This window comes from Pongo abelii, chromosome 4, assembly GCF_028885655.2.
Source record: "Pongo abelii isolate AG06213 chromosome 4, NHGRI_mPonAbe1-v2.0_pri, whole genome shotgun sequence".
Lineage (NCBI taxonomy): Eukaryota > Metazoa > Chordata > Mammalia > Primates > Hominidae > Pongo > Pongo abelii.
The window spans coordinates 73,948,342-73,974,962 of record NC_071989.2 but is presented as its reverse complement, the minus strand read 5'-3'; the positions used below and the strand labels follow the sequence as shown (position 1 = coordinate 73,974,962).

General features: G+C 34.5%; 1 protein-coding gene across 3 annotated transcripts in view; it reads right to left on the bottom strand.

Moving 5' to 3' along the window:
• CWC27 (CWC27 spliceosome associated cyclophilin) overlaps positions 1 to 26,621 on the bottom strand; it is a 255,598-nt gene that overhangs the window by 218,288 nt on the left and 10,689 nt on the right. For all 3 annotated transcript variants that reach the window (NM_001132784.1, XM_054555097.2, XM_054555098.2), the window contains 8 exon segments: positions 1,579 to 1,736; positions 4,645 to 4,678; positions 5,653 to 5,732; positions 18,197 to 18,266; positions 20,582 to 20,685; positions 21,632 to 21,730; positions 23,228 to 23,371; positions 25,163 to 25,275. In NM_001132784.1, the coding sequence (NP_001126256.1) occupies positions 1,579 to 1,736; positions 4,645 to 4,678; positions 5,653 to 5,732; positions 18,197 to 18,266; positions 20,582 to 20,685; positions 21,632 to 21,730; positions 23,228 to 23,371; positions 25,163 to 25,275 (802 nt within the window).

Genomic DNA, 26,621 nt, shown 5'->3' with positions numbered 1-26,621 from the left:
ATGATAGATCAGATTCCTAAGTCTAGCTATCAATGCCATGTTTGGTCATCAGGCCCATACTACAGCCAAGGAAATCTTTTAAGAATAACCCTTAATTGTAAGAGTGAACACAATTTTGGAAAATGCAAACTTTGACTTTTCTTAATATTAGGTAAACAATTTTTTAAAGACACTTATGAAAGGTACATTAAAAATAAACTTTAGTTCTTATACAAAATTTAGCATTGCTAAATTATAATTTATATTATAGGGTATATAAATATTTGAAATTGATTAAAGCCTACAAGACTGAGTTGGGAGTTTAAGGAACCCTTAAATATAACATAAATAAATATTTGGTTGGCTCATCTATTAAAATTTTTAAATATATTTTTGTTACATTATAAACCTAACCTTTAAAAAAATTCATAATTTTTTAAAATCAGAAAATACATGCCTTGAATGAGTGGAATGAAACATTATGTATCCATAATTATATTCATGATTTAACTAAAAGTTACAGTGTGAATGAGAGGTTTTTCAACTCTATGAATCTAGAAGCACGCATATGATCACTAAAATCTTTAGTCTATATTAGCTACTATGTATGGCATATATAATATAATCTAGTATGTAAAATTATTCAACAGTGATTACTTGTCAGGTGAATATTGCTGGAAAAAAGACATTTAAGATGACTCCTAAGTACCATTTCTAAATGTTAAAAGCTACGCTTTTAGTGGAAATTTCTGGGAATCATTTTTATTTGATTACATAAAGAAAAAAATTGAGGGAGCTATGCAATGATAGTGTAGAAATCCTTTTTTAAGTTTTTCTACATGTGGTTGAGAAACATGATAGAGAAAAAGAATGTTATTTAAATGTAGTTACATTCATATTATCCCCAAATAGTATTTGAAGAAAACAAATACTATTGTTTCTTAAAGCAATATTATTTAAAATGTATACTATAAAGTTGAAATAGAATCACAAAGAAGATAATTTTTCAATTAAGTTGAATTTCAGGAGAATAAAATGTTGAGTCATAAATCCAACAAACTTTCATCACCAGACAGTGAACTTTTCATCATTTGCTGAAATTTATTTTATGATACTACTAAGCTTAGGATAGGTATATGGTATTTGGTAAATCAGACTTGAAAAGATATTTAAGAATGTTTTCAGGCCCACTCATTTTCTTCATCAGTTTTGACAAATTTTGCTCACCGAAATTATTTGAGGATGTCTCTTTTCTTTCTATACAATTACTCTACTGCTCTCACTGGTATTTAACAAATGCATTCTTCTACATCTAGCTAATACATTATTACCCTATATATATGAAAGTATACAGCCTTTCTAAAAAAGGATCAGAGAGAAATAAAATGGAACTGAACTCATAGGATCATTGCTATGTTTACTGTAAGCTTGGTGTATTTTATTTTAGGCCCGCTAATGGGCCAATTTGTACAACTGTTAAGTTTATCAAACATCATGAAAATAGTATTTTAAAAATTAGCTGAAGAGAGGATTCAATCTGAATTAAAGTGAAATATAAAAAGACAAAAACTCTGATACCTAGCACAGTAACTGACTCACCTGCGGTTAACTGATTTCTTCTCCACTTCTCCTTCTCCAGTTGATTTAACATTCGCACTTGTGTCCTTTTTTAATTTTTTGGCAATTCTTTCTCTCATCAGGTTCTTTTCATCACCATCAATATATTCATCATGCTCTGCACTTTCACCTTCTCCATCCTGTAGAAATGGAAAATGAGTATTTGCCAGGCGCTCAATTTCCCCTTTCATTTCTAGAGATCTATTGCATCCACTGAATCTCCTTATTGCATTCTAAACTAGGTTTTTTAAAAATTTTGTTTTCTTTTCTTTTGAATTATAAGCCCTTGAAGAATCTGCTACAGGTGGGAATAGTCCTGGGTTCTGCTCTAAGCCAACTATGTAATTATGGGATACCCCAGGAAAGGCTGTTTGCTCAATTCATGTCCAGCTCCGTTGTGCAGCAGACTTCTCCCTCTGTATCACCCGGGCTATTCTATCTGTCTATATTCCTATTCTTATCTCAGTGGGAAATGTGGCTTTTGCAGGCAGTTGGCCAGCATACTGACCTCAACAGGGATCAATTCAAGTAGAAGAGGTGTAGTGCAGGAGCTGAGATTTCTATAATCCAAGTCACAGCAATCACTTCTCTTCTGAAAACCCTCTAGTGGGTCCCCAACTCACTCAAGGCCCTATGTAATCTAAACCTCCCTGACATAATCTCCTACAACTCCAGCCCACCAACACTAGCCAACTTTGGAGCTGCTGTTCTCTCCAGCCTGAAACAAACACTCTATTCCAGATATCTCTTCGTTGCTTGCTCTTTCATCTCCTTCAGATCTTTGCTCAAATGTTACCCTCTTGGTGAGGAGATTAATCTATTAAAATGGTAGAACCACACACTTACCTCCAGTACTCTTTCATCTTCCCTGGTTTATTTTCCAAAGTACTTATCACCTATCTGATACACCACATATTTTAATTATTTGCATGTGTATTGTCTGTCATCCAATTACAGCAAACACTCCATGAGAGCTAAAATTCTGGCCTGTTTTGCTTACTGCTGTATCTTCAACTCCTAGAATAGTGCCCAGCATTAACAGATGGAGGAACAAAGGGAAGAAAGAGGGGATAGAAGGAGAAGGAAGAAATAACCCCAAGTGGATCATTTTTCTTTTGTGATTCTTTCTTTGATCTGGTGAGTCGTAGTGAAGCAGGATTCTTAATTTGAGACTTGTGGACCCCTAAAGCACTGGTCCTCAAAGTCTGGTCCTTAGATGGTATTACATAGTTGTTTATTAACACCTAAAATTCTAGCCCTCATTGCCGACTTATTGAACCAAAATCTCTGGGGGTAGGAATTATGAATGTTTTCAACAAGATGTTTAAGTAATTCTTAAGCACTAAAAGTTGACAACCACCGACCTAGGCCTTCCATACTCAGGCCTCAGGAGATCTAAAAAAAATTCCCTGCAAATTCATATAATTTTGGTTGTGAATGTAGTACATTTTCCTTGGAAAGGATTCACAGTTTTAATCACTCACCCTTGATATTAAGAGCAAATCTATACTTTTACATTCTATCCTATACATTGATCCTATCTTCTAGACCCATATTATGTTACACAGATGTCTCCAAATTACCTCAATCTTGAAATGTATAAAATTAAGCTCATTACTTTTCAACCTTCTCTCCACCTCAACCCTATGCTTTCTTTTGTACCCATCTAACAAGTTGCCCAAACCAGAAACCTTGTGGTTGTCTTGGACTACTCCTCTCTCACCTCATAGTATAGAATCAGTCACCTCCTAGACCTCTTTCAAACCTACCTCTTTCCCATCTCACAGCTGTGGTCTTATATCAAGCTATCCTCCTGCAATAGCTTCCCAGTATCAGTCTGTTTCCTCTAATTTGTCCTCTATAATATCGCCAATAGTGATCTTCCTGAAATGCAAAATTCATCATAGCATCCTTCTTTTTAACAAACACCCTTCAACTGTTCCTCACTTCCTTTTAAGAAAAAATTCAAACTCCTCACCATGGCCTACGAAGCTCTGTGATGAAGCTCCGGCCTGTCACCACACCCTGTTCACGCTGGCCTGCTTGCAGCTCTTAGAACACACCAAACTCTCCTGCTTTGGACCATTTTGTATATGCAGTTCCCCTTACCTTCAATACTCTTCTTCCTTGCTCTTCACAAGACAGACTCCTTGAAACTTTAAATCTCCATTTGTATTTCCTAAATAAGGTATAATCTCTCCTTATTTCCATGCTTTAGCATATGCTATTCTCTGAGCTAGAGGGACCTCACCCCCTTCACCACTTTCTTTTCTGACTTAGCTAACTCCTAACTCTCATATAAGACAAGACATAAACAGCATCATCTCTTCCAGGAAGCTTTTCTTGACAAGGTCAGATATTCATCCTCTCTCTATCTACTACTGATAGCCAGAGAGAGCCTTCTCTTTTGACTGTGATAATAGATACATCTGTGTTCATGCATGGAAAGTTATGTACTTCCTAGTAAATTATATAATGCACAGATTAATGGGTTTTTATATAAAAAGTGGCATATGTATAATTTGAAAAACTTGACTCCTATGTATTAAAGGAAAATCTTCCTTCTGTTTTGTTAGCTTTATTAGCCACTACAACTAATAAAGATCACTACAGTCTTGAATGAGAATCTTTTGAAATGTGTATATAAAAAGGGGACACTACTATAAATTACTGATCCAAGCATTTCCCATATATCATGTAGGATGCCCACACACCAATATTTAAACTTTTAACACAATAAATTTATAACATCTGAAGTTTGAGTATTAATGTAATGTTACGTGAGGGGGAGAAAAAAACAGACTAGAAATTCATATATAAGATTCTAATGTTGTAGAGAGATATATACACACACACACGCACACCCCTAGAGTAAGGAAATATTCTAATACCTAAATAATTTCTATTTTTCATATTTTTCCAAAATTTGACATATATAACTATAAAAGTAATATACATTACTTTTTAAGAACAAAATTAAGTTTTTGTAAAAATTTTGTACTTTCTATGAATTGCTCAAACTATATTAATGCCAAAATAAATACTTACATCATCTAAATCTCCTGCTGCATCACCTTTTTCACTATAAAAAAAATTAGTAAAACAAATTTTAGTTTCAAGGTAAAACTAATACAATTATTTTGTAACCCAAAAATCTAGAATAGTTTGCCGGGAATAACATTCCAAAAATGTATTTCAACATAGGAATTTAAGAAGGGCATTATGGAACAGATGAAAACATTCTTTAGAGTCCTTTTTTATAAGTGGAATAAGTATGATTCATTAGCAAATATATGCGTTCACTAGAATTTGAAAGAAAAAAAGCAAACAACAACCAACAGTGCTATTTTTATGAACAATGGTCTGCAAAAAACAATTTCTTCTATTGGCTTGAAATATTCTGGCTAAAAAAAACCCCAAATCCTTCAAATAGAAGGATATTAAGAAAAGACTGTCTTAAAACAGGAGTTTCGAAAACGAGCTAAACTGAGTACAACAGCATTGTAGTGCCCCTTGAGATATTGGCCCAGTTTATCTTGTGCTATCACATCTAAAATTAAGACGTCTTCCCTTCTCAAAGAGAAGCAACAGAGGTAGCAAGACAACTTTCTGTTAACTCCTCAAAGTATGTGAGAATTTATAGTCAGTGGACTGGCCCCCAAACTGGTAACTTCTTCACAAAAACCTTTAACTCTAATTTGTTCATTCATGATACAATTAAGGCAAAAATGCTTCAAGGAAAAGGTAGCAAAACAACCTTGAATTAAGCATTAAACTGTTAAAGCAAACAGTTTCTAGTCCTAACATGCAATGGCAAAACAATTTTAAATGTAATTCATTCAACAGAGGTAGAGAGCAAGTGCGAAAGTGACTAGAGTGTTTGTTTCTCTCTATCAAGCTTGAAGTTCTCTATCTCTGTTATCAAAATGTTTTATTTTTTTGGCTGGCTTAAAAATTTTTGACTTATGAGGACTGATTGTTTACTCACAGAGGAAGCAAGAAAATTATCTGAGCCAGAAAATTAAGAACTTAGGATCACACCAACAATGGACTAACCTTTCTACAACTGGAACAGAACTGAGATGTGGATCATCCTTAAGCAAGTCATGACTACTTTTGCTTTTGCCCTTCATGCTCTGCAAAGAATGTACAATATAATCATGAGGGGGGAAATAAACAGTATTCCTAAATAACAAGTTAACAAATTTACATAAAACCTAGCAATGATATAATATGGTTAGCAAAAGATGTATTCCTGAAAAGTTCAATACAAACTAAAGTTTTATAAGTAAGAATCTTACTCTTCTATTGGCTGACAATAGTATTTTAGAAACACCTTTTCTTTCAAAAAATGATATATCATTTAAAAGAAGTCTGTTGAATTACCAACTTCAAGCACTAAATTCTCATCATAATTTGCATACTATGAAACTAGTTAATTTTTATGATCCCGATAACTTAGAAGCTACATCACAAGAGTACTGAAATAAATGCATGCTATTATTCTTCAAATATGCCACCTATACTGCACAGAATCACTTTTTAAAATGTTACTCAAGCAAAAGATAAGTGCATTCCCGAGGAACTACTTACCACCACCAACAAAAAGATGTAGAAGCGCCTCTTGAGCATGAGAATATTTATCAGTGACCAAATATTTATTAAATGTTTAAATTTCAAAGTTCATGTTTTCAAAAAATGTACATTTTAGAAGGGAAACAAGACATAAAAAGGTTTAAGAAGTAGCATTATAAAACAACAACTACTGCTGCTATTAAGTACATATATATATATTTTGAGATGGAGTCTCACTCTGTCACCAGGCTGGAGTGCAGTGGTGTGATCTCAGCTTACTGCAATCTCTGCTTCCGGGGTTCAAGCGATCCTCCTGCCTCAGCCTCGCAAGTAGCTGGGATTACAGGTGTGCGCCACCATGCCCAGCTAATATTTGTAGCTGGGCATGTTGGCCAGGATGGTCTTGATCTCCTGACCTCGTGATCTGCCCGCCTCAGCCTCCCAAAGTGCTGGGATTACAGGCATGAGCCACCGTGCCCGGCCAAGTATTAAGTATATTCTTTGTGCTAGGCACTGTGCTTCAAATAGTATTGCTACCCCTCTCTTCTTCTCTTCCCAAATTAAAGTATATGACGTGGGAATTATTAGCCCCATTTTACAGATGGTTAAAGAGATTAAGTAATTTACTAAAGGTCACAAAACTAGTCAGTGGTAGAGGATCTAGGGTTTAAATCCAGGTCTGTCTGACAATAGTACCCACATATCGAAAATCTAAATGTATCCATTTCTTTTCCTCTAGGCCCCTATGGGCCCAGAACACTGGCCTGGTTTCAGAGCTGCAATCTCCTAGTCTACAGATTTCCCTACTGCAGGGTGGGACACCTCACACTTACACCCTGTATCTTGAGGGGGGAAGATGCTCACCACCCCAACTCCCAACTAATCATATAAAAATGAATAGTTAAGAGATTAGAGTTGACAGAAAGAATAATTTCTGCTTTGAAAAATTTTGAAGAAAATTTTATATGGGAAAATTTATTACAAAGTATGTTAACTAAAATGTTTAAATGACATTTAAACAGACACAGACACAGAGAGATGAAAACACCTCTTTCCCTTAAGCCCCCTTCACCACTTTTAATTTGAAAAACAGGCTCTTAAATAGATTTTAATTTCTGTATTAATATGGAGCTCTCTATAGATTTAATCAATTAAAACATGCTTATAGTGCAATTTCGTAATACAAAACTTTCTCCAACAGTTAATCTAAATATGCTATTATTTGTAGTTTTAAAAAGTCATAGAATCTGAATTATGCAATTAACCTATATATCTAATTTCATAAACTTACTTAAACTAAGGAGTGATGAAAAAGCAAAATGTCATCTAATTACTGGATAATGTTTGTCTGACTACGAAAAATGGGGGAAAATATTCACAAAACACAAGGTGGTATAGTAGAAAGAACACAGGACAAGAAGAAAGATGGTGGTTGGACCAAATAAGTTTCAAAATATAGTATTCCACAATTCCATGGGGTTTAGTCTAAAACATGTACCATTTGTTGAAACACGGTGATCTCATGAGACCTCAGAAACATTGCCTACAAAATGGGAATAATCATCATAGCAGCCTTGCCTGTTTCACATAAGAGAATTAAATGAGATTATCTGCAAAAGTGTACAGTGAACATCAAATAACTTAAACAAGAATAGAAGCCTGAACATCTTTCGTTCATGCTTTCCTTCCTTAAAATTCCTTCCTCCTGCATCTCTGGCCATCAGATTATTTTCATCTACCCTCAGAAATAGTCCTTTATTAATTCTCCCCACCTGGTTCCCTTATAAAGTCACAATCATAAACATCACAGTCAGAATTGGCCTCAGCTCCTCCGTTCTAGCCTTTTGGTCCACTGATCAGAAAATGACTTACATTAATAAATAGCAAAAGCAAGATTAGAATTCAGATCTCTAAGTAAGCTCTTGGTCCATTAATGAGCTATACTATTTCACTTCTTTGTGAATGTTAGTTTGCAATTGTTAATTTCATTGTTAATATATTTTTAAAATGGGTTCTTGTATTGTATTCTTGAAAACCACTAAGAGCGATTTTAAGTTTTCTCCTCATAAGAAATGATAAGTATGTGAGGTAATTCATGTGTTAATTAGCTCCATTTAGCTAATTTAAAAATTAATTAATGTTTTTAAAAAGGTTCTTGTTTGTCTTCCAAAACTTACTTTAAATAGCTGGAAGGAAAAAGAAAAACCTTGTTTTACACTAATTTAAAATAAGACTTGACAATAGGAGGAACCTGTGTTTAATTTTAATAATCATTACCATGTCAAATTTTAACTAACTTTTAAAATTAAATTAGTATAGAAATATATGAAAAGGCAAATTGTTAGGCCTCTCTTCCCACTACAGTAGACTCTGAATCCTGCAAGGAGAGAAAGCAAATTGGAGATGAACTGAAGAAATTAGGAGACAATCCTTAAGAGAGTGAAAATGAATTCAGACATTTCCCTTTAATGCCTATTCTTTCTTAATGACCTACTTTAAGGTTCTTATTTATACCATCAGGTAACAGTGAATTTAAAGGAAGAACAAATACCAAATATATTTTTAAATGTTTTATTTTTATCTTATTTTATTTTTTTTTTGGTTGTTATCAGTTTATTACTGAGATGCCTGTGGTGTCTTCAGGGGACAGGAGAGAATATGTTAACTTCTTGAATAACTGCTGCAGCTGTAGTTAGCCCCCTATGAGCCAAGCCTATTGGCTTTGTTACTCCCAAGGTATAACTTATTTCATATATATAAGCAACTTGACTAAGTATTACATGTCTGTGTAAGCCATTTTCTGTCAGTCGAAAGAATTTTGTTCTTCCTTATGTCTTTCTTCAGAGGTACATCTTTAATAAGTTCTGGGAAGGGAAGTGAAAAACAATGCTTGACCTCTGATACGATGTACTGTTTTGATTATGATCAGCACTTTAATAAAATTTATCATCAAGAAAGTCTTTGGAGTGAGCCCCTGAAAAGCTTGGGAAAGTGACTGATATGGTGTCACTTTTCTTTTTTTTTTTTTTTTTTACTTTTTTTAATTTAATTTTATTTATTATTATTATTATTATTATACTTTAGGCTCTATGGTACATGTGCGCAACGTGCAGGTAAGTTACATATGTATACATGTGCCATGCTGGTGCGCTGCACCCACCAACTCGTCATCTAGCATTAGGTATATCTCCCAGTGCTATCCCTCCCCCCTCCCCCCACCCCACAACAGTCCCCGAAGTGTGATGTTCCCCTTCCTGTGTCCATGTGTTCTCATTGTTCAATTCCCACCTATGAGTGAGAATATGCGGTGTTTGGTTTTTTGTTCTTGCGATAGTTTACTGAGAATGATGATTTCCAATTTCATCCATGTCCCTACAAAGGACGTGAACTCATCATTTTTTATGGCTGCATAGTATTCCATGGTGTATATGTGCCACATTTTCTTAATCCAGTCTATCATTGTTGGACATTTGGGTTGGTTCCAAGTCTTTGCTATTGTGAATAATGCCGCAATAAACATACGTGTGCATGTGTTTTTATAGCAGCATGATTTATAGTCCTTTGGGTATATACCCAGTAATGGGATGGCTGGGTCAAATGGAATTTCTAGTTCTAGATCCCTGAGGAATCGCCACACTGACTTCCACAAGGGTTGAACTAGTTTACAGTCCCACCAGCAGTGTAAAAGTGTTCCTATTTCTCCACATCCTCTCCAGCACCTGTTTCCTGACTTTTGAATGATTGCCATTCTAACTGGTGTGAGATGGTATCTCATTGTGGTTTTGATTTGCATTTCTCTGATGGCCAGTGATGGTGAGCATTTTTTCATGTGTTTTTTGGCTGCATAAATGTCTTCTTTTGAGAAGTGTCTGTCTTTTAAAAATTTTAAGAAATGTCTTTTAAAAATTGCTTAAAATAAGTTGACTAATTAAAAGGTTTAGCTGATGAACGAAATACTAAATATATTTAGTGAATTCAGTGTTAGGGGCTTCACAGAAAATTCAAAACTATCTGCAAACAAATGTAAAAATGAAAATCAGAGAGACACAGAAAAATTATGTTATTTGGAACTTCATATCCAAGAACAAAGAGGCAGCAAAACAGTAGGAACTAAATAGAATACAGGTAGAAGCGGACAGAGGGAGAGAGGAGAAGGGGTGGGGGAAGTCACAGGGAGACAGGGAGAGAAAGAGAAGAAAGGAAAGAAGGGAGGGAGGGAGAAAGAGAGGAAAGAAGGAAGGAAGGAGGAAAGAAGGGAGGGAGGGAGGGAAGAAGGAAGGAAGAAGGAAAAGGAGGGAGGGAGAGAGGGAGGAGGAAGGTACACAGGAGCAACATTGGCCAAGAAGCTGGAAGGTCTGGGGCTCAATCTCTAACTCTGTGTGGATAATTTTATGAGTCAACTTGGCTAGGCAATGGTACCCAAATGTTTAGTCAAACACCAGTCTAGATGTTGCTATGAAAATTTTTTTTAGATATGATTAGTATTTAAATTAGTAGGCTTTGAGAAAGCAGATTACACTCCATAATGTGGGTGGGCCCCATCTAATCAGTTGAAGGCCTTAAGAGCAAAAACTGAGGTTTCCCAAGGAAGAAACAATTCTGCCTCAAAACTGTCACAAAGAAACCCTGCCTGAATACACAGGCAGTTTCTAGCTGTGAAATACACAGTTTCTAGCCTGTGTATTTTGAATTTATCAACTATTCCCTGAGTCTCCAGCCTGCCGGCCTACTCTACATATTTTGGAATTGCCAGCTCCCACAATTGCAAGAGCCAATTCCTATAAATAAAGAGATAAAGTGATAGATTAATAGATAAATGGATCTATTTTATTCTTACTCTCTCTCTCACATTCTATTGGCTGCTTCTGTTTCTCTGTAGAACCCTAACTAATACTCTAAGAGACCTTCAGCACAGAACCAGAAAAACTTATTAGTTAAAAAAGGGATTTTAGAGGCCACAATCTATTCTCCCAGGCAATGGAGGGAATCTTGGCATCACTGCTGACTGGTCAACCATGTCTCAACACCTCAAATGAGCTTATTAATACACACACACACACACACACACACAAATTTCTTTTTAAATGGCTTCTATTATTAGGAAATTCTCTGATTGGAGAGAAAAAAAAATCTGTGTATATTTTCCAACCATCCAACCAACCCTACTTCTACCTTCTAGAACTACAAAGAAGGCCTGTTGTTAGGCATACTATATAAAGTTAGTTCAGACATTCATTAGACAGAATAATGGCCCCCTAAGATGTCCATGTCCTAATCCCTCAGAACCTATGAACATATCACCTTACATGGCAAAAGAGATTTTGCATATAAATGAAAGATTTTGAGGTGGGGACATTATCCTGGATTATCAAGATGGGTCCAAATGTAATTACAAGAGTCCTTACAAGTGAAAGAGGGAGGCAATAGAGTCAATTTTAGAGTGATGCGGCATGGGAAAGACTTCACCAGTTATTGCTGGCTTTGAAGATAGAAGAAGGGGCACACCAAAGAATACAGGCAGTCTCTAGAGGTTGAAAGAGGCAAAGGAATAGATTCTCCCCAGAGACTCCAGAAAGAAGTCCCTGCAAACGCCTTGATATTTAGCCCAGTGAAACCTATTGCAGACTTCTGACCTCCAGAAATACAAGATACTAAATTTGTTTTGCTTAAAGTGGCTTAATGCCACTAAATTTATGGCAATTTGTTAAAACAGCAATATGAAATTAATAAAATATGTTAATACCTTTGTAAAATTAGCTAAGTCTAAACAACTAGAAAGATAAGCAAATTAAAGTTGAATACAATTTGATGAGGCAGAAACATTTTACAAATTACACTGTTTAACATTTCTGACCTCCTCTTTGCAAATAGCCTAGCAGCATTCTCCATGCCATGGCCGCCTCCCAACTTTTTTGGGAAAGTTTAATTTCATAAAATAAACTAGAATAGGACAAAACATTCTTACTTTAGTCTCAAAAGTGGCAAAACTATCTACCAAGATAACTTTTTCTGGGTGAGGAAAAAGCCCTTCTATAACTCTGGAGTTGAAGTAAAAGTGTTACTACGTCTTGTAGGAAAGAAATGCTCTGTGTATCACTGTGAATGTGGCACAATTTGATCACTGAATAAAAATCTAGCTATTGAGATACTTTTAAAATGGGCCTGTTGTTTAACTTACCTCATAAAAACTAGTTATCTTGATTGTAAGCTTTAACTTGAAAAATATTTCCTGACATTTATATTTCAGTTATATGTAGATTCATGAATAAATTTTAAACCAATACAGACATTCAAATAAAAGCATTGTTTAAGAAAGCAATATGAAGGGAGCAATATTCCAGATAAAAATATTTCAAATATTTGAAGTCTAGGATCATATTTTCACTTAATTTTATTTCTCTAAAGTATTATTATATCCAGTTCCTCATTGCATTCCCTATGTGAGGTGGTTTTTGGCATCATCCCCACCCTCTCCACCATTTCCCTTCCTCTGGATGCATCTAATTTTTCAAGATCTTCCGTAAGTATGTTCACAACTGGACAAAATGCTGCAAGTATGATCTAAACAATGCAGAGAATGTTAAAATCCTTATTCCAGAGATCTTATTCTTAGTAATTCAACTAGGACTCACAGGCTATTATGTCATACTTATTCAGCTGATTTTATTGAACTCAAGTACAGAATTTACTTGTACTCCTATTACATTTCAACTTACTAGTTCAAATCGGCATGGGTTGACAACAAAGCACCCTTTGGGCAGAAGTATTCAATTAGCTATAAATCTATCTGACTATACTATCTCCCAGATCACATTTCTTCTTGTTGTCCACAAGAATATCATGAGAGAGTCTCACAATGTGCTTTTCTGAACTCAAGATATGATTATTATGGCATCCCCCTATCATGCAATCCTATCAAAAAGGAAATGAAGTCAGTCTGGCAAGTCACTTAACCAGAGGCTCAGTTTCCTCATCTATAAAGAAAGGAAGTTGGACAAAATCCCTTTGAGCTATAGAATTCTATGACTCTAAGAGATTTTATCAGGTAGTAGAAAGATACTGAAATAAATAATGAAGGAAAGCTAACCCATGTGGGAGAGGCACCTTGTCATGAATAAGTGAGTGGGGTGAAGGGGTGTCTGTAATCCCACACTGATAATCCATAAACCAGAGAGGACTCTAATCTTATTTCTCCTTTCACATAAAGTAAAGCCTCAATTCAGACTTCACCAATTATTAACTCGTGATCGGGCAGAAAGGTTCTGGATAAAGATTAATACTGTGCAGTCACTGAAAAAAGAAACTTGATAAGCAAATGAAGAATGAAACAGTTATTTTTAAGCCCTTTAGAAATATTTAATTTCATGCAACCACTGAAACTGCAAATTATTCTTGGTCGTTAGAACAGACACTTATTTGGCTTTGGCTCCAGTCGTCTCATACACTTAAAAATAGTAAAGCTAAATTTTGAAGAAATATATTCTATTAGCCACAGTTTTCCAACATTCAGGCTAGTCTTACCTCTTCTTACCAAGGTATTTGAACAGTGCTGGTAGTGTAAAAAACTGTATATAAGCAAAATAAACAAAAATACACTTCTACTTGGATTCTCTCCAGAATTTATCTCATATACTTAAAAACAATTTCCCTTTCTCTAAGCCAGTAAATTTCAACAGTATTGTTCTTGTTACTCTATTTTCTCCAACTAAACTTACCTACCTGTCCATTACATAAAGCAGACAAAAAAGTTAAATTCTGTAGATTTTAACTTTTTTGATTCTGCAGTGTGCCAAGATCCAATCGCATGTGAAGAATGGGTTGTTGGTGGGTAATAATGAGGCTGGGCTGCACAAGCCACTATCTAGGACTCAATGGGAGTGCTCATGAAGGCCACTAGGCCAATTGTGTCAAGATTATGGCTTCCTACCCGAAAAGGCTGAGCTGATAATGAAATTTCTCACCAGCCCTCTAGATTGGGCATAAGGGCATAAGATTCTACATAATAGTTATGATCATATTAGAGAAATTTTATATTCTTTAGTTATCTGAGATTAAAATACCAGTTATAATGTATAGTATATTTTAAGGCACTTGGCTTTCAAAGACATTTTTCAATATTGTACAATAAATCAAAATTAAAACTATATCCTTACAACAGTAAGTGGGACATATTATTTTCACATTCAGAAAGGAAAATTGAGGCTCAGAGAGACTAAGTTATCAAAGCTCACAGGGTGTCAGGGGAAATTAAAGTTTTAATATGAATTTGTATGATCCCAAATCCATGTTATTTCTATTCTAGCACACTGCCACTCAAAGATGACGCAGACTCTATCTGCAACAAGCTCACAGCCCAGGACTCTACACAATTAATAAGTTATAAAGCAAAGGGTATAATGTTGGACTAGTGTACAATGCAAACACAGTCATATGCTTCTTCTGTAATAAAGCAAAAAAGATGTGTTTAAAAGGAAAATGTAAAGTATTACAAGAAAGGCAAAGGTTGGGTAAGAAAAAGAAGATTTTTAAAAGCTGGAAAATACATTTAGAAAAGATGGCATTTCAGGTGTTGAAAACAAATATGACTTTGATATCTAGAGGTGGGATGGGACATTTCAGGTGGGAAAAAGAACATCAAGAAAGGCACAAAAAATGGAAACGATAAGGCATACATACAGAGCAGCAAATCATTCAGATCTGCTAAAGCAATGTTTCCTACATTTCCTTGGTATGAAAAGTACAGCTTCCCAGGCCCCTCGCTTGGAAATTCTAATTTAGTGGGTCTGAGATGAGGCCTAGGATTCTTAATTTTTAAAAAGTATGTCAAGTGATTTTTATCACCAGGAAAGTTTAACAAGTACTAGTCAAAAGAGCAGAGTTGGTGAAGGAGAGTCATGAAAGCAGGATCTTGAAATAATAGGACAAGAAATTTGGCCTTATTTCTATAGTAAAGAGACAGTAAAAATAACATTTTAAGCTTCAGGAAGGCTGCTCTGGTAGTGGAAGGAAAAGAAGAGAGGGGAGATGGGAAACTGGTCTATAGATTACCACACCAGTCCAGTCTAGAGATAATGAAGGCTGAACAAGGGTAGTAGCAAGAATAAATTAAAAGGAAAAAACAGATTTGAGAAACATCTTGGATAAAAAATTGCCAGGACAGTGCAATGAAAAAATATATGAAAAAATCACAACGGAATCTAAAGTCCTTCTTTGGAAGATATTGACACCAGGGAATAGAAAGTCACAAAATAAGAAGTTTGAGAAGAAAAAGATAGTGAGTTAAGACTTGCCCAGGGCTTGAGAAACTAGTGTCCAATAAGCAGCTGGAGAAAAGAAGAGTAAACCAGCCTAGAGATATAGACGTGAGAGTCAGATACAAGCATTTGATGATAACTTAATTACAAAGCACCCCCTATGAAAGAGCCAGATGAGAAAACTATGATGACACAATACTAGGACAATAATACTCATTTGATAATGAACGGTATTTCGGTTGTAATTTTCTTGGCAGAGAGAAAAGATTTTACTCAGTCCTTCTGAAAGTGTTTAAAGTGTTTTTCAGGTTTAAGAAAGAAAATAAAGAGCAAGACAGCACTATCTGTGGTGGTATCCTTGTACATTTCAATCTGAAACGCAAATTGCTTTTGGAGTATAAGTCCACAATATTCAGTATAATTTAAACATACCATTTTTCTATTTTGTACAGTAGAAAGCAGCAGAAGGAAGATAATCTTTGAACATTTAACACATGCTGCTGTTACAAATAGAAAAAATTCAAACTAATTTCCTAGTCAAGTCTATCTCAAAGCAATTGTGAACAAAACTTACTTTAGACTAGAAATTTAATTTCAACAAAAAAACTGACAGAAAAACTTTCTCCTGCCCTTGCTCTCCAAGGCTGCTCAACCTACTATCCAGGACCCTATGGGATTTAGGCAAGGACAATGGGCCAACTGCCTTCCCCAGCTGCCTTCTGCCCCAGAATTCTACACTACCAGTGAAATTTCTCACCAACCTTTGAGATGTCTTGGGCTTGAAGGAGACAGCTTCTACAGCATTAATAATCATATGAGAGACTTAACTAGCTAAAAAAAACCTCAGTTCAAAATTCTGATTCTACCACCTCTTAATTGCATGATCGTGGATGAGTTATTTAACCCTCTCTGAGTTTCACTTTCTTTACTCTACAAAATAAGAAAAATAATATCTATATTGCATGGTTGTTATAGGGATTACATAAAATAAATAGTATAGTTAGCAGATAAGAAGATAAATTATTGCAATGCAGTAGGATAAATGTTTTGATGGGCATAGGCAGATTATCATGGAAAGAAGTACCTAGCTTAGCCTGGATGGGAGTTCAGTGGCAGGGGGAGGTAGAAGTAGTAGAAGGTGATAGTAGAGCTAAATCTTAAAGGAAAAACCCTTTAAGGAGAGAGCACACTCCCGGCAAAAGGAAAAACAGGGGTGGGAGAACTGTGAGGAAGGTATGGGTATGCAAGGAAACTTGACATCTTTAGAAAACATCAATGAAAAGGAACCCTGGCAATTTCCAGATCTAACATTCGTGGTTTTGTCCATTCACAAACATAACCACAGAATCATGACACACAGTAAATAATTTTGATGAGGCATAAATTTGAATCATGAACAATGCAAGACTAGTGCACTGACATCTAAAGAAGATGACTCTTCAGATATTGAGGTGACAGAGTGATTGGTGACGTTAAGGAATTGGGAAATGAAGTTTTTGTAAAAAAATGAATTTAGTTTTGACATCTAAAGTAGAGACGTTTCCTAAAGCAACTCTGAACAAGGGATAAGAGCCCAGGGGAAATATTCGGCCTTATCTCCTAGAGTTTAGAATGTTGGTGTATAGGTAAATGGAAATTGAAATAATGGCATCAAACACATCACTCAAGGATACAATAAAAAGCAACAAAAAATTATGACCAAAATATTTCATATACACACCATTTTAATTACATTTTAATGCAAGAGGTATTATGTAGAGTGCTTACTAGACGTCCAACATTAGCCTGCAAAACCATGCTCACTAATAAGGGAACATATGGATAAAGAAGTAAAAACAAGAATAATAATAATATGCTTTTAATTCAGTGTTATTGTTAGAGTTGGTAAGAAATAGATAACTATGTTAAGCAAGTAAGGCTTATAGGTTATAAAGTTTTAATTACAACAATAAAGACTATAAACCTAATCCTTTAGGTCTCAGTATTCACTAATTTTCAAAAGAAAGGCATATCAGAACCTTTAGGAGTAGAAACCGTTGAAGATAGTTTTCTTGTAGTATACATACCAGAATTACTGCTCTAAACAATGGCAAGACACTGTGTTTCAGTAATGAGCATTATGATGCAAGCAATATTGAAGAAAACCACATGTAAAGGCCTACAGGAAGGACTAGCAGAATAAAAAGGCCAGGAGGCACTGCATAATTCAAGAATGTGGATTTAATAGTTACAAAGACCTGGGTTCAGTTCCCAGCTGTAGCTACTTATTGGTTATGTTACTTTGAGCAACTTATAAACTATAGCTGAATTTATTCATGAGTAAAATGAGGATGATAATAATATCACCCATCTCAAAGGGCTATAATGAGAATTAATGAAATAAACAAAATATATATAAATAACATTAAAATGAATATAAGAGTTTTGGTCTGTGACTGTTTATAACAGTAATGATAATAATCATTATCATCTATCATACTACCTGAACAAATAGCAGTTAGGATCTGAATCATAAAGTCCAACCATTCAAAAAACCGCAAATCTAGTTCAAACTGATTTTTTTTAAATGCCAACATTAAAAATAAATAGGATAATCTCAAAAGTTGCAAATATTACTGACCACAAATCAATTTACAAATTCAATGAACACTTATTGAGCCTGCCCCATGTAAAACATGCTGTGCCAGATATAGCAGGAGATAGCAACAGTGAGTAAGATATAGACCCCAATCTCTTTTATAAGTTAGAACAAAGGGCAAATCAGAGATTACCTGACTAACTCGATTTACTTCCTCCTCTTCTTCCTCAGCTTCCTCTCCAAATGAAAGTAAACTAAAATTTCTAGTCCAAAAAAGAGAAAGGAAAAAAAAAGAAAGTCAAATCAAACTTATCAATACCTTATTTTCAGAGCAAGAGAACAGAATTTACAAGAAATACATTCTGACTGTTCTAAAAAGACCATATTACTCAGTATTCAGCAGAAGTATTCTAACGATCTATATTTTCAGTATGACGTTAAAGTTTTTGCCTCACAGCACCAATGTTTCCTATATTATACTGACTTTTAATGACCAAAAATCCCTCCTGAGCATTACCATTAAATGTACTGAGTCAAGCATGACAGAAATAATAAAGCTTTTTTATATTTATCAAAACTGGTAGCAAAATGGGGGTTTCTGAAAAACTAATAAGTATATATCCCTGAGTGCTACAAATGGGAAGCAATTAATCTAGTATTTGGCAAAATATTTTTAAATATTTTTAAATTAATATGTATACAAAATTGTCAGACAAAAAAAATATGAGCAATAAACAAATAAAATAGCCCACAAGGAGAAAAAACTAGGTTTGTCTCCTCTGATTCATCAAACAAAAGTAATCTCAAGTAAGATAAACAATAAGTTACTAAAACTGTCTCTCAAATAGAAAAATTAAAGATGTGGCAGTGAAACAGATTTTTTTTTCCCCAAAACCTAGAAGCAAGCAATGACCAACATATCATCCCCAACATATTTGCTGGAAACAAAAACAAAGCAAAACACACCAAAAAAAGACTTCAGAGTTTATTGTTAAGATAAATCATAGTGATGACACACTGTATATGAATATAGTGACAGTGACCTTTCATCCAGAGATAGATTAATCAAAATAAGCTGATCAAAGAATTTTTAAAAATCAAATAAATAATTCCAATAAGCAGTTATTTTGCCACAAGGAATTAACTGCTTATTAAAGTGTCTGGCTCATATCTGACAGTTTATAAAACAATTCAACTTTGTATTTGTAGGATATCAAGGAAAAAGACTAATAGGTATTGAATGCCTATACTATCGGATGTTTTAACATACCTCTTCTCATTTAATCCTCATAACAACCAGGAGTTGAACTTATTCTAATCTCCATTTTATAGGAAGAGGTAACTGAAGCTTTGAAAGTTTAATCAATTTTGCTTTTTATTAACTAGGTTTGGCAGGATTATACCTAGAATTGATCAAATCTAACAATTATAGGTACAATAAAATCTCTAATAAGGATCCTACAATTCAGTAAAAGAACACGTTGAAATCTAACTCTGCAGTATATAGACAGTATTAATAATGTAGAATATTATCCAGAATACTGAAATTTATTTTTTCATTCCTATTTTTTGGAAAATTATCTTCTGGAAATAAACCAGAATACTCAATGAAACAGCTTTATATTTTAAAATATTTATAATAATATTATTTTTAATAGCACCAAAAAAGGAGTAAAAAGTTAAATACAAGTTAAATTGCATAATGCAATCATGCAGTCATTAAAAATATTCTTTATACTTTTCTCTACTTTCTATTTATACTAAGTGAGCATATATTAATTTTAAAACAACCAACAAACAAAAGTTTCTCAACAACTCATTTATATAAATAATTGTTACAGGGATCATAAAATATGTATCTATTTATTAACACAGATTTCATATGAACAACTGAGATGACATGTTTGTAGCTTAAGTTTAAGATACACTGCACCTGAATATAAGAGTTGCTCATTTAGGAAAACAAACAAACAAACAAACAAAACCACTAATATGGTTTGGCTCTGTGTCCCCACCCAAATCTCATCTCGAGTAATTCCCACAATCCCCACGTGTTTTATGGGAGGGACCCTAGTGGGAGGTGACTGGATTATAGGGTGGTGTCCCCAAAGCTGTTCTCATGATACTGAGTGAGTTCTCATAAGATCTGATGGTTTTATAAGTGTTTGACAGTTCCTCCTTCCCACTCGCTCTCTCCCCTGCTGCCTTGTGAAGAAGGTGACTGCTTTGCCTTCCTCCATGACTGAAGTTTCCTGAGGCCTCCCTAGCCATGTGAAATTGTGAGTCAATTAAACCTGTTTCCTTTATAAATTACCCAGTCTCAGGTATATCTTTATAGCAGTGTGAAAACGGACTAATACAACCACACACTCATAATTCCAATATCTCTCAGTCCCAGGCATGTCTTTATAGCAGTATAAAAATGAACTAATACAACCACACACTCATAATTCCAGTATCTCTCTGGTTCAAACTGGCCTCTCCTTTGCTAGTAAACAATTACTATAAAAGGAAATAAAGTAAACTAAATGAATGTGTCATTTTTCAAGCTGAAGAAAAATCTCTCCACTATGATTACTTTGTGCCTTTGGGTTTCAATTTCTTTACTTCCTCCTCTGGTTTCTCTTTTTTCGGCCTTTTAATTTCCCTTGGAATGATGTCATCAAAAGGATTAAACAAAACCTATGAAAAAAAATATTTTGAAAACATTATTCCATTTTTAACATTTCACAAAAAATCAAACCCAGTCTGTAATTCCATTGGTATGGTGTCTATATTTTTCCCCACATAAACATTATTAGTATAGTGATACATATTTACTACACAACATGCTTCCACTTGCACGGCCTCACTGGATTCTCTCAATAATCCTATGTGCTATTAAATAAGGGATATTTTATCCCCATTTTACAAAAGGGAAAAATATTTAAGAAAATGTAAATGATACACAGTAAACAAGATCAACTCAGATGCTTTGATTCCAAATCAAGTATTCTTGCTTCCTCAATGAAGGATCATTCTTTTTTTTTTTTTTTTTTTTTTGAGACGGGGTCTTGCTCTGTCACCCAGGCTGGAGTGCAGTGGCATGATCTCAGCTCACTGCAATCTCTGCCTCCCAGGTTCAAGTGATTATCCTGTCTCAGCCTCCTGAGCAGCTGGGACTACAGGCACGTGCCACCATGCCCAGCTATTTTTTTTGTATTTTTAGTAGACACAGGGTTTCACTGTGTTAGCCAGGATGGTCTCCATCTCCTGACCTCATGATCCACCCACCTCAGCCTCCCAAAGTGCTGGGATTACATGCGTGAGCCACCGTGCCCAGCAGGTCACTCTTAAATTATCTATGAAGTCACTTCTTTGGGCTAAATAAACCTAATTCCTTTAACTTTCCATTATGAGGTAAGCTTTTCAGTCATTGGATTATCAGATAAAGTTTCATCTTTGAAATTAAAACCTTTAATTAAAAAAATTCTTAACTAGAAACTGTGCCCAAATAAATTAGAGATAAAATCTGAGTTGTGATGTTAACTTAGTATAAAGCCTTCATCCAATAGTTTAAAAATACTAAGAATCAATTCCTCTTAAATGACAATTTAAGTGCTGTATCTCATAATAATCATGCTCCTACCTCACAGCTTTTTATTTTGTGTGGATTATGTGGTCTTTCTTCATCATCAATGTCTACTTCTGACAGTCGCAACATGTTATATACTGTATCCCCTGTAACCTATCAAATTAAAAATATAATGTAACCGAAAATTATTGCACTCATCCTTTGAATTAAGAGAAAACCTTTGAAAACATCTTTCAAATAATTAAAAGAAAATTTCATACGATTACATAAAAATATATGCATTTAATAATGCAAATAAAGCAACTTTATCTTAAAGGAGAAAAGCATGGGTGGAGTTCAATCCCCCAATAAGTTTTTTGGAAATTTCCAATATATATTTAATGTAAGTTTTTATTAATAATATAATGCCAAATAATCTCCTACTGAATGACAACTTTTCATTCAAACATCATAAACAAATTTAAACTTTGGAATAGGATAAAATAAGCAAATAACAATAACAATGTGGTAAATGCTTTAGAGACATTATCTCATTTAATCCTCACAAACATCCTCAAAATAGGAACTAATATTATCCTTCTACAGATAAGAAAAATGAGGCTCAAAGAAGCTATAAAACCAACAGTGATGGCCTTTCTAACTATGCTACACATTGTCTCTGATGTGTTAGTTATATAACCCAATTGTAAAAACTGACACAGAATGGCAACTTAAATCTCATTTTATTATACACTCTTATTTTTAAGAAATAAATGGAGGGAATCTATAAACATCAGACAGGCTGTGCTGGAGCGGCTCAAAAGAATGTGCCAACGCATATTTCCTAACCCACTGTTATTATTAATAAGTATTAACCAACAACATTGCAACATATGGTTTTAGTGTGATTCCTTTCATTCAGTGTTTTTCAAGAGTTTTAAAACAACACCAGCTTTCCAATTGTACTGAATTTGTTTTTTTTCCCTTTTATCATCCAAAATCCAGTTTTGCCCGGCATATGGGGAAACCATTCTTACTGAACCAGCAGAGGGCGCTGATGCACTAGTGATGTCTGATATGCCTAAGACTTAAAACATATAGAAATATATTTATGAGAATGGAGAAGAGTGAGAGAAGAAAACCTTCAGAATCCCTTTTTAAAGGGAATTGTTAAAAATTCTATAGAAAGGACGTTCCCTAATATGACATTAAATGTGAGCAGGATTAAATAGGTACTATTCAAAGTAATATTTACAGTAAGAAGTTTCAATGTCAACACAAATTCCACTTTAAACTTAAGAAAATCCATCATTAAGAAAATAAACTGTAAACTACTAAATATGATTACCTAAATGTCTTTCCAAAAATGTAAAATCAATATTGGCTAAGTGGCACATTTTAGCTCATACCATTACTATGATTTTAAAGAAGGAATACACTAAAGTCACAACTAATGACTGAATTGAAACATGCAAAAAAGAATTTAGATGCTCCCTCATAGTGCACTATAATAGTAATATATTCCATTATTTTTGAAAATAATAAACATATCCTATGGAATGTTTTTACAAAGGTAGCTCTTAGATAAGTTAATCATATGTATCTTAGAAGCCTAAGGAATAACATAAAACCAAAAACTGAACCACAGGTTTAAAACCACTGGACACTAACCTTTCCAAAGATGGTATGCTTATTGTTAAGTTCATCCGCTCGACCCAGTGTGAAGAAAAACTGGCTGCCATTATCATGAGAACCAGCATTTGCCATGGCAACCAGTCCTCTCCGATTAAAACGCAACCGTGAATGAAATTCATCCTGAAACATAAAAAAGATTTAGTGAATGTCCTCAGTTATAAAACCCTTCATATGCAGTTATTCAACTTGACCCGCAAGGTCCCATACAACTTCTAATAAAAAATGCAGACATTTTACTTAATTGATTTTCAAGTATTTACTATTCTTTCAATGTTATTAAACTTGAATTCACTAGACTGTATCTTCTAAATATACTCAGACAGAAATATACCCTATTTTGTAGAAAGCTGCTTAGTTACACCTAAAGGAAGAGTACCCAAGGGGGAATGGATTTCTAAGTCATTTCCCTATTCTCATCCCAAACTCAGCAAAGCTTTTTAAATCTTCTATTATTTCTCCCAGAAAACTACCTTGGAGCCATTGCAGAGCATTCAATTATTACTCCTTCCCATCTCATTCTAAATGTCATTAAACAATTGCTTTGTTCTTGTTTTTTAATTCAAATAATCTACTATGATTGTGTTATGTAATTTTACTATGTCTTTTTAAAGTCCTAAGTTGAATCTTCTCTGAAATGGCACTGATTCTATTTGCCAGTTTTCAAAAGAGCAGGAACAAACCTTTCTAAGGTGGTTTTCTCACCATAATAGGGCTACTTAACAAATATATTAGTCTCTTACTTAACAGAATTTCCATCCAGCCTGATACTGAACTCATTTATAAATGTAGCCATGTTATATCATAAATGTTTTTCACAAAGGAAGATATTTTTCCTTAATAAATAATTCTCAAGAGATCTGAACTCAATGGATCATAACTCTGTATACTGTATTCAAAATGACCTAATTGAAAAATGTAACAAGATAACTGTATTACCTGAAAATAATGAAGCAAAACTCTCAAGTTAGGAAGGAATTGTCAAAAACAGCTATTCTGTCACACTAAATAAAATAATAAAAGAATGCTTCTGACTAGACGGAGTATCTAAAATCATGAGAAGTCTTACCATGGTAAAATATAAAATAGTCTAAAAGTGACATCTGAGACTTTTAAAATAACTATTCCACATTTCTAAGGCCATTATCATCTGGAAATTAAAGCAAACAGTTCAAGTATTTTCTTCAAGAATCACACAATGACTCAGTAAAAGATGAAAGGAAAATGCAATCTATTCCATTAGTATAAAAATGAATTTTTCAAAAACTCCCATATTTTAAGAGATACCAATATTTACTCATTCAAAGAACATGATATTGGTGCCATCAAATTAATAACAAACACAACTTTTAGCTTTTACTTGAACCTGCTATTGTTAATATCTTCACTATGACAATAACTTCTTTTCTTCTTAGATCTATGTTGGCAGTTAAGAAATCACTGACCTGTTCTTGATTAATGCATCTTTTACAGACAATTTATTTATTTATTTATTTTTTTGAGACGGAGTCTCACTCTGTTGCCCAGGCTGGAGTGCATTGGTGCGATCTCCACTCACTGCAACCTCTACCTCCCAGGTTCAGGCAATTCTCCTGCCTCAGCCTCCTGAGTAGCTGGGAATACAGGCGTGTGCCACCATGCCTGGCTAATTTTTGTAATTTTAGTAGAGATGGGGTTTCACCACGTTGGCCAGGCTGGTCTCAAACTCCCGACCTCAAGTGATCCGCCCCACTCGGCTTCCCAAAGTGCTGGAATTACAGGCATGAGCTACTGCGCCCAGCCTGATGTTTATATATTAATGTGAAACATTTTTTCCTCTTGTGGAACACAATCATTTTCGATTAAGCAATCCAAACTAACTTGGAAATAATAATAACAACAAAAATAATAATAAAAATAATAATTCAGTCTTACTTTGAATGGCGCTCCATAGATAGACTCTCCACCACTCCCCGTGCCAGTAGGATCTCCGCCTTGGACTATGAAACCAGGCACAACTCTATGAAAAATGGTATTGTCATAATAAGCTGAAAAAAAAAATAATTTATCAATGTCTAAAATTAATCATATCTACAGTTACCAAAATTAATACAGCTAGAGTCAAAAGAGTTATTTTCCAGAATGTTAAATACGCTCCCAAGCCAAAACCTTTTGTATCCTCCTTCTTATAAAATAGTTATTTCTCAAAACAGCACACATTTCTACAGAAACCATCACTGTTGACTTTTTGTTTTTATTTCTAGGATTCTCTTAAACTCTGGATTGGTCTTCAAAACAGAAATTAGAGAGTTCTGATAGGGAGGGGAAACAATATTGTGCCCCAGGGGACATTTGTCAATTTCTGAAAATATTTTTGGTTATCACAAATGGGGGATACTACTGGCATCCAGTGAGTAGGGGGCAGGGATACTGCTAAACATCCTATACTGCAAAAGACAGTTCCCACAACAGAGAATTACCAGCCCAAAATGTCAACTGTGTGGAGACTGAGAAACCCTGGCAAAGATGAATACCTTATTTCCTACTGCTTCCTCTTTTCCTCACAGGAAATTAATTTATTAACACACAAACTCATAATATATCAAAATTACTTATTAGTTATAGGTCTAGAACCATCAATACACCCTCCTCAAGAAACTTTGAATAAATAAAACAAATAACACAATACATACTTGAGTCTAATTAGCTCAGTTTGCTAAATGATTGAAATAAATTATTCATATTTATATGTAATTCAAAAATATACAATCGGAGTATATAATTTAGAACTCATAAATATACAGGAGAGATTGTATATGACCTCCTATACTATATATTATCTGGAACCTAAAATCATTAGGGTACTTCACAGAATAAAAGGAAGTTAACTTGGGAATAGCAGAAGCATGGCATCTCAGTGAGGCAAAGCATAAGCGACAAATTGAGTGGGGAGCAGGAATTAGAATTTGCCTGAATAAGAGAATTTACATTAAGAAGTAGCAATAATGACCAACATGCATAAGAAAAGATGCTCAATATTATTAGTCATTAGAGAAATGCAAATCAAAACCACAATCAGATACTACTTCACACCCACTAGAATGGCTAACACCAAAAACCTTAAAAGAATAAGTGTTGGTAAGGATGTGATGAAACTGGAACTCTTTTACATTGCTGGTGGGAATATAAAATAGTGTAAAAAGTTAAACACAGAATTAGCATGTAATCCAGCAATTATGATTCCAGGTGTGTGTGTGTGTGTGTGTGTGTGCGCGCGCGCACGTGCACGTGCGCGCGTATACAAGTATATATATGCGTTTACAATTCAAGGTGAGATTTGGGTGGGGACACAGAGCCAAACTATATCAAGGGGAGAATAGAGAATGACTGGGTT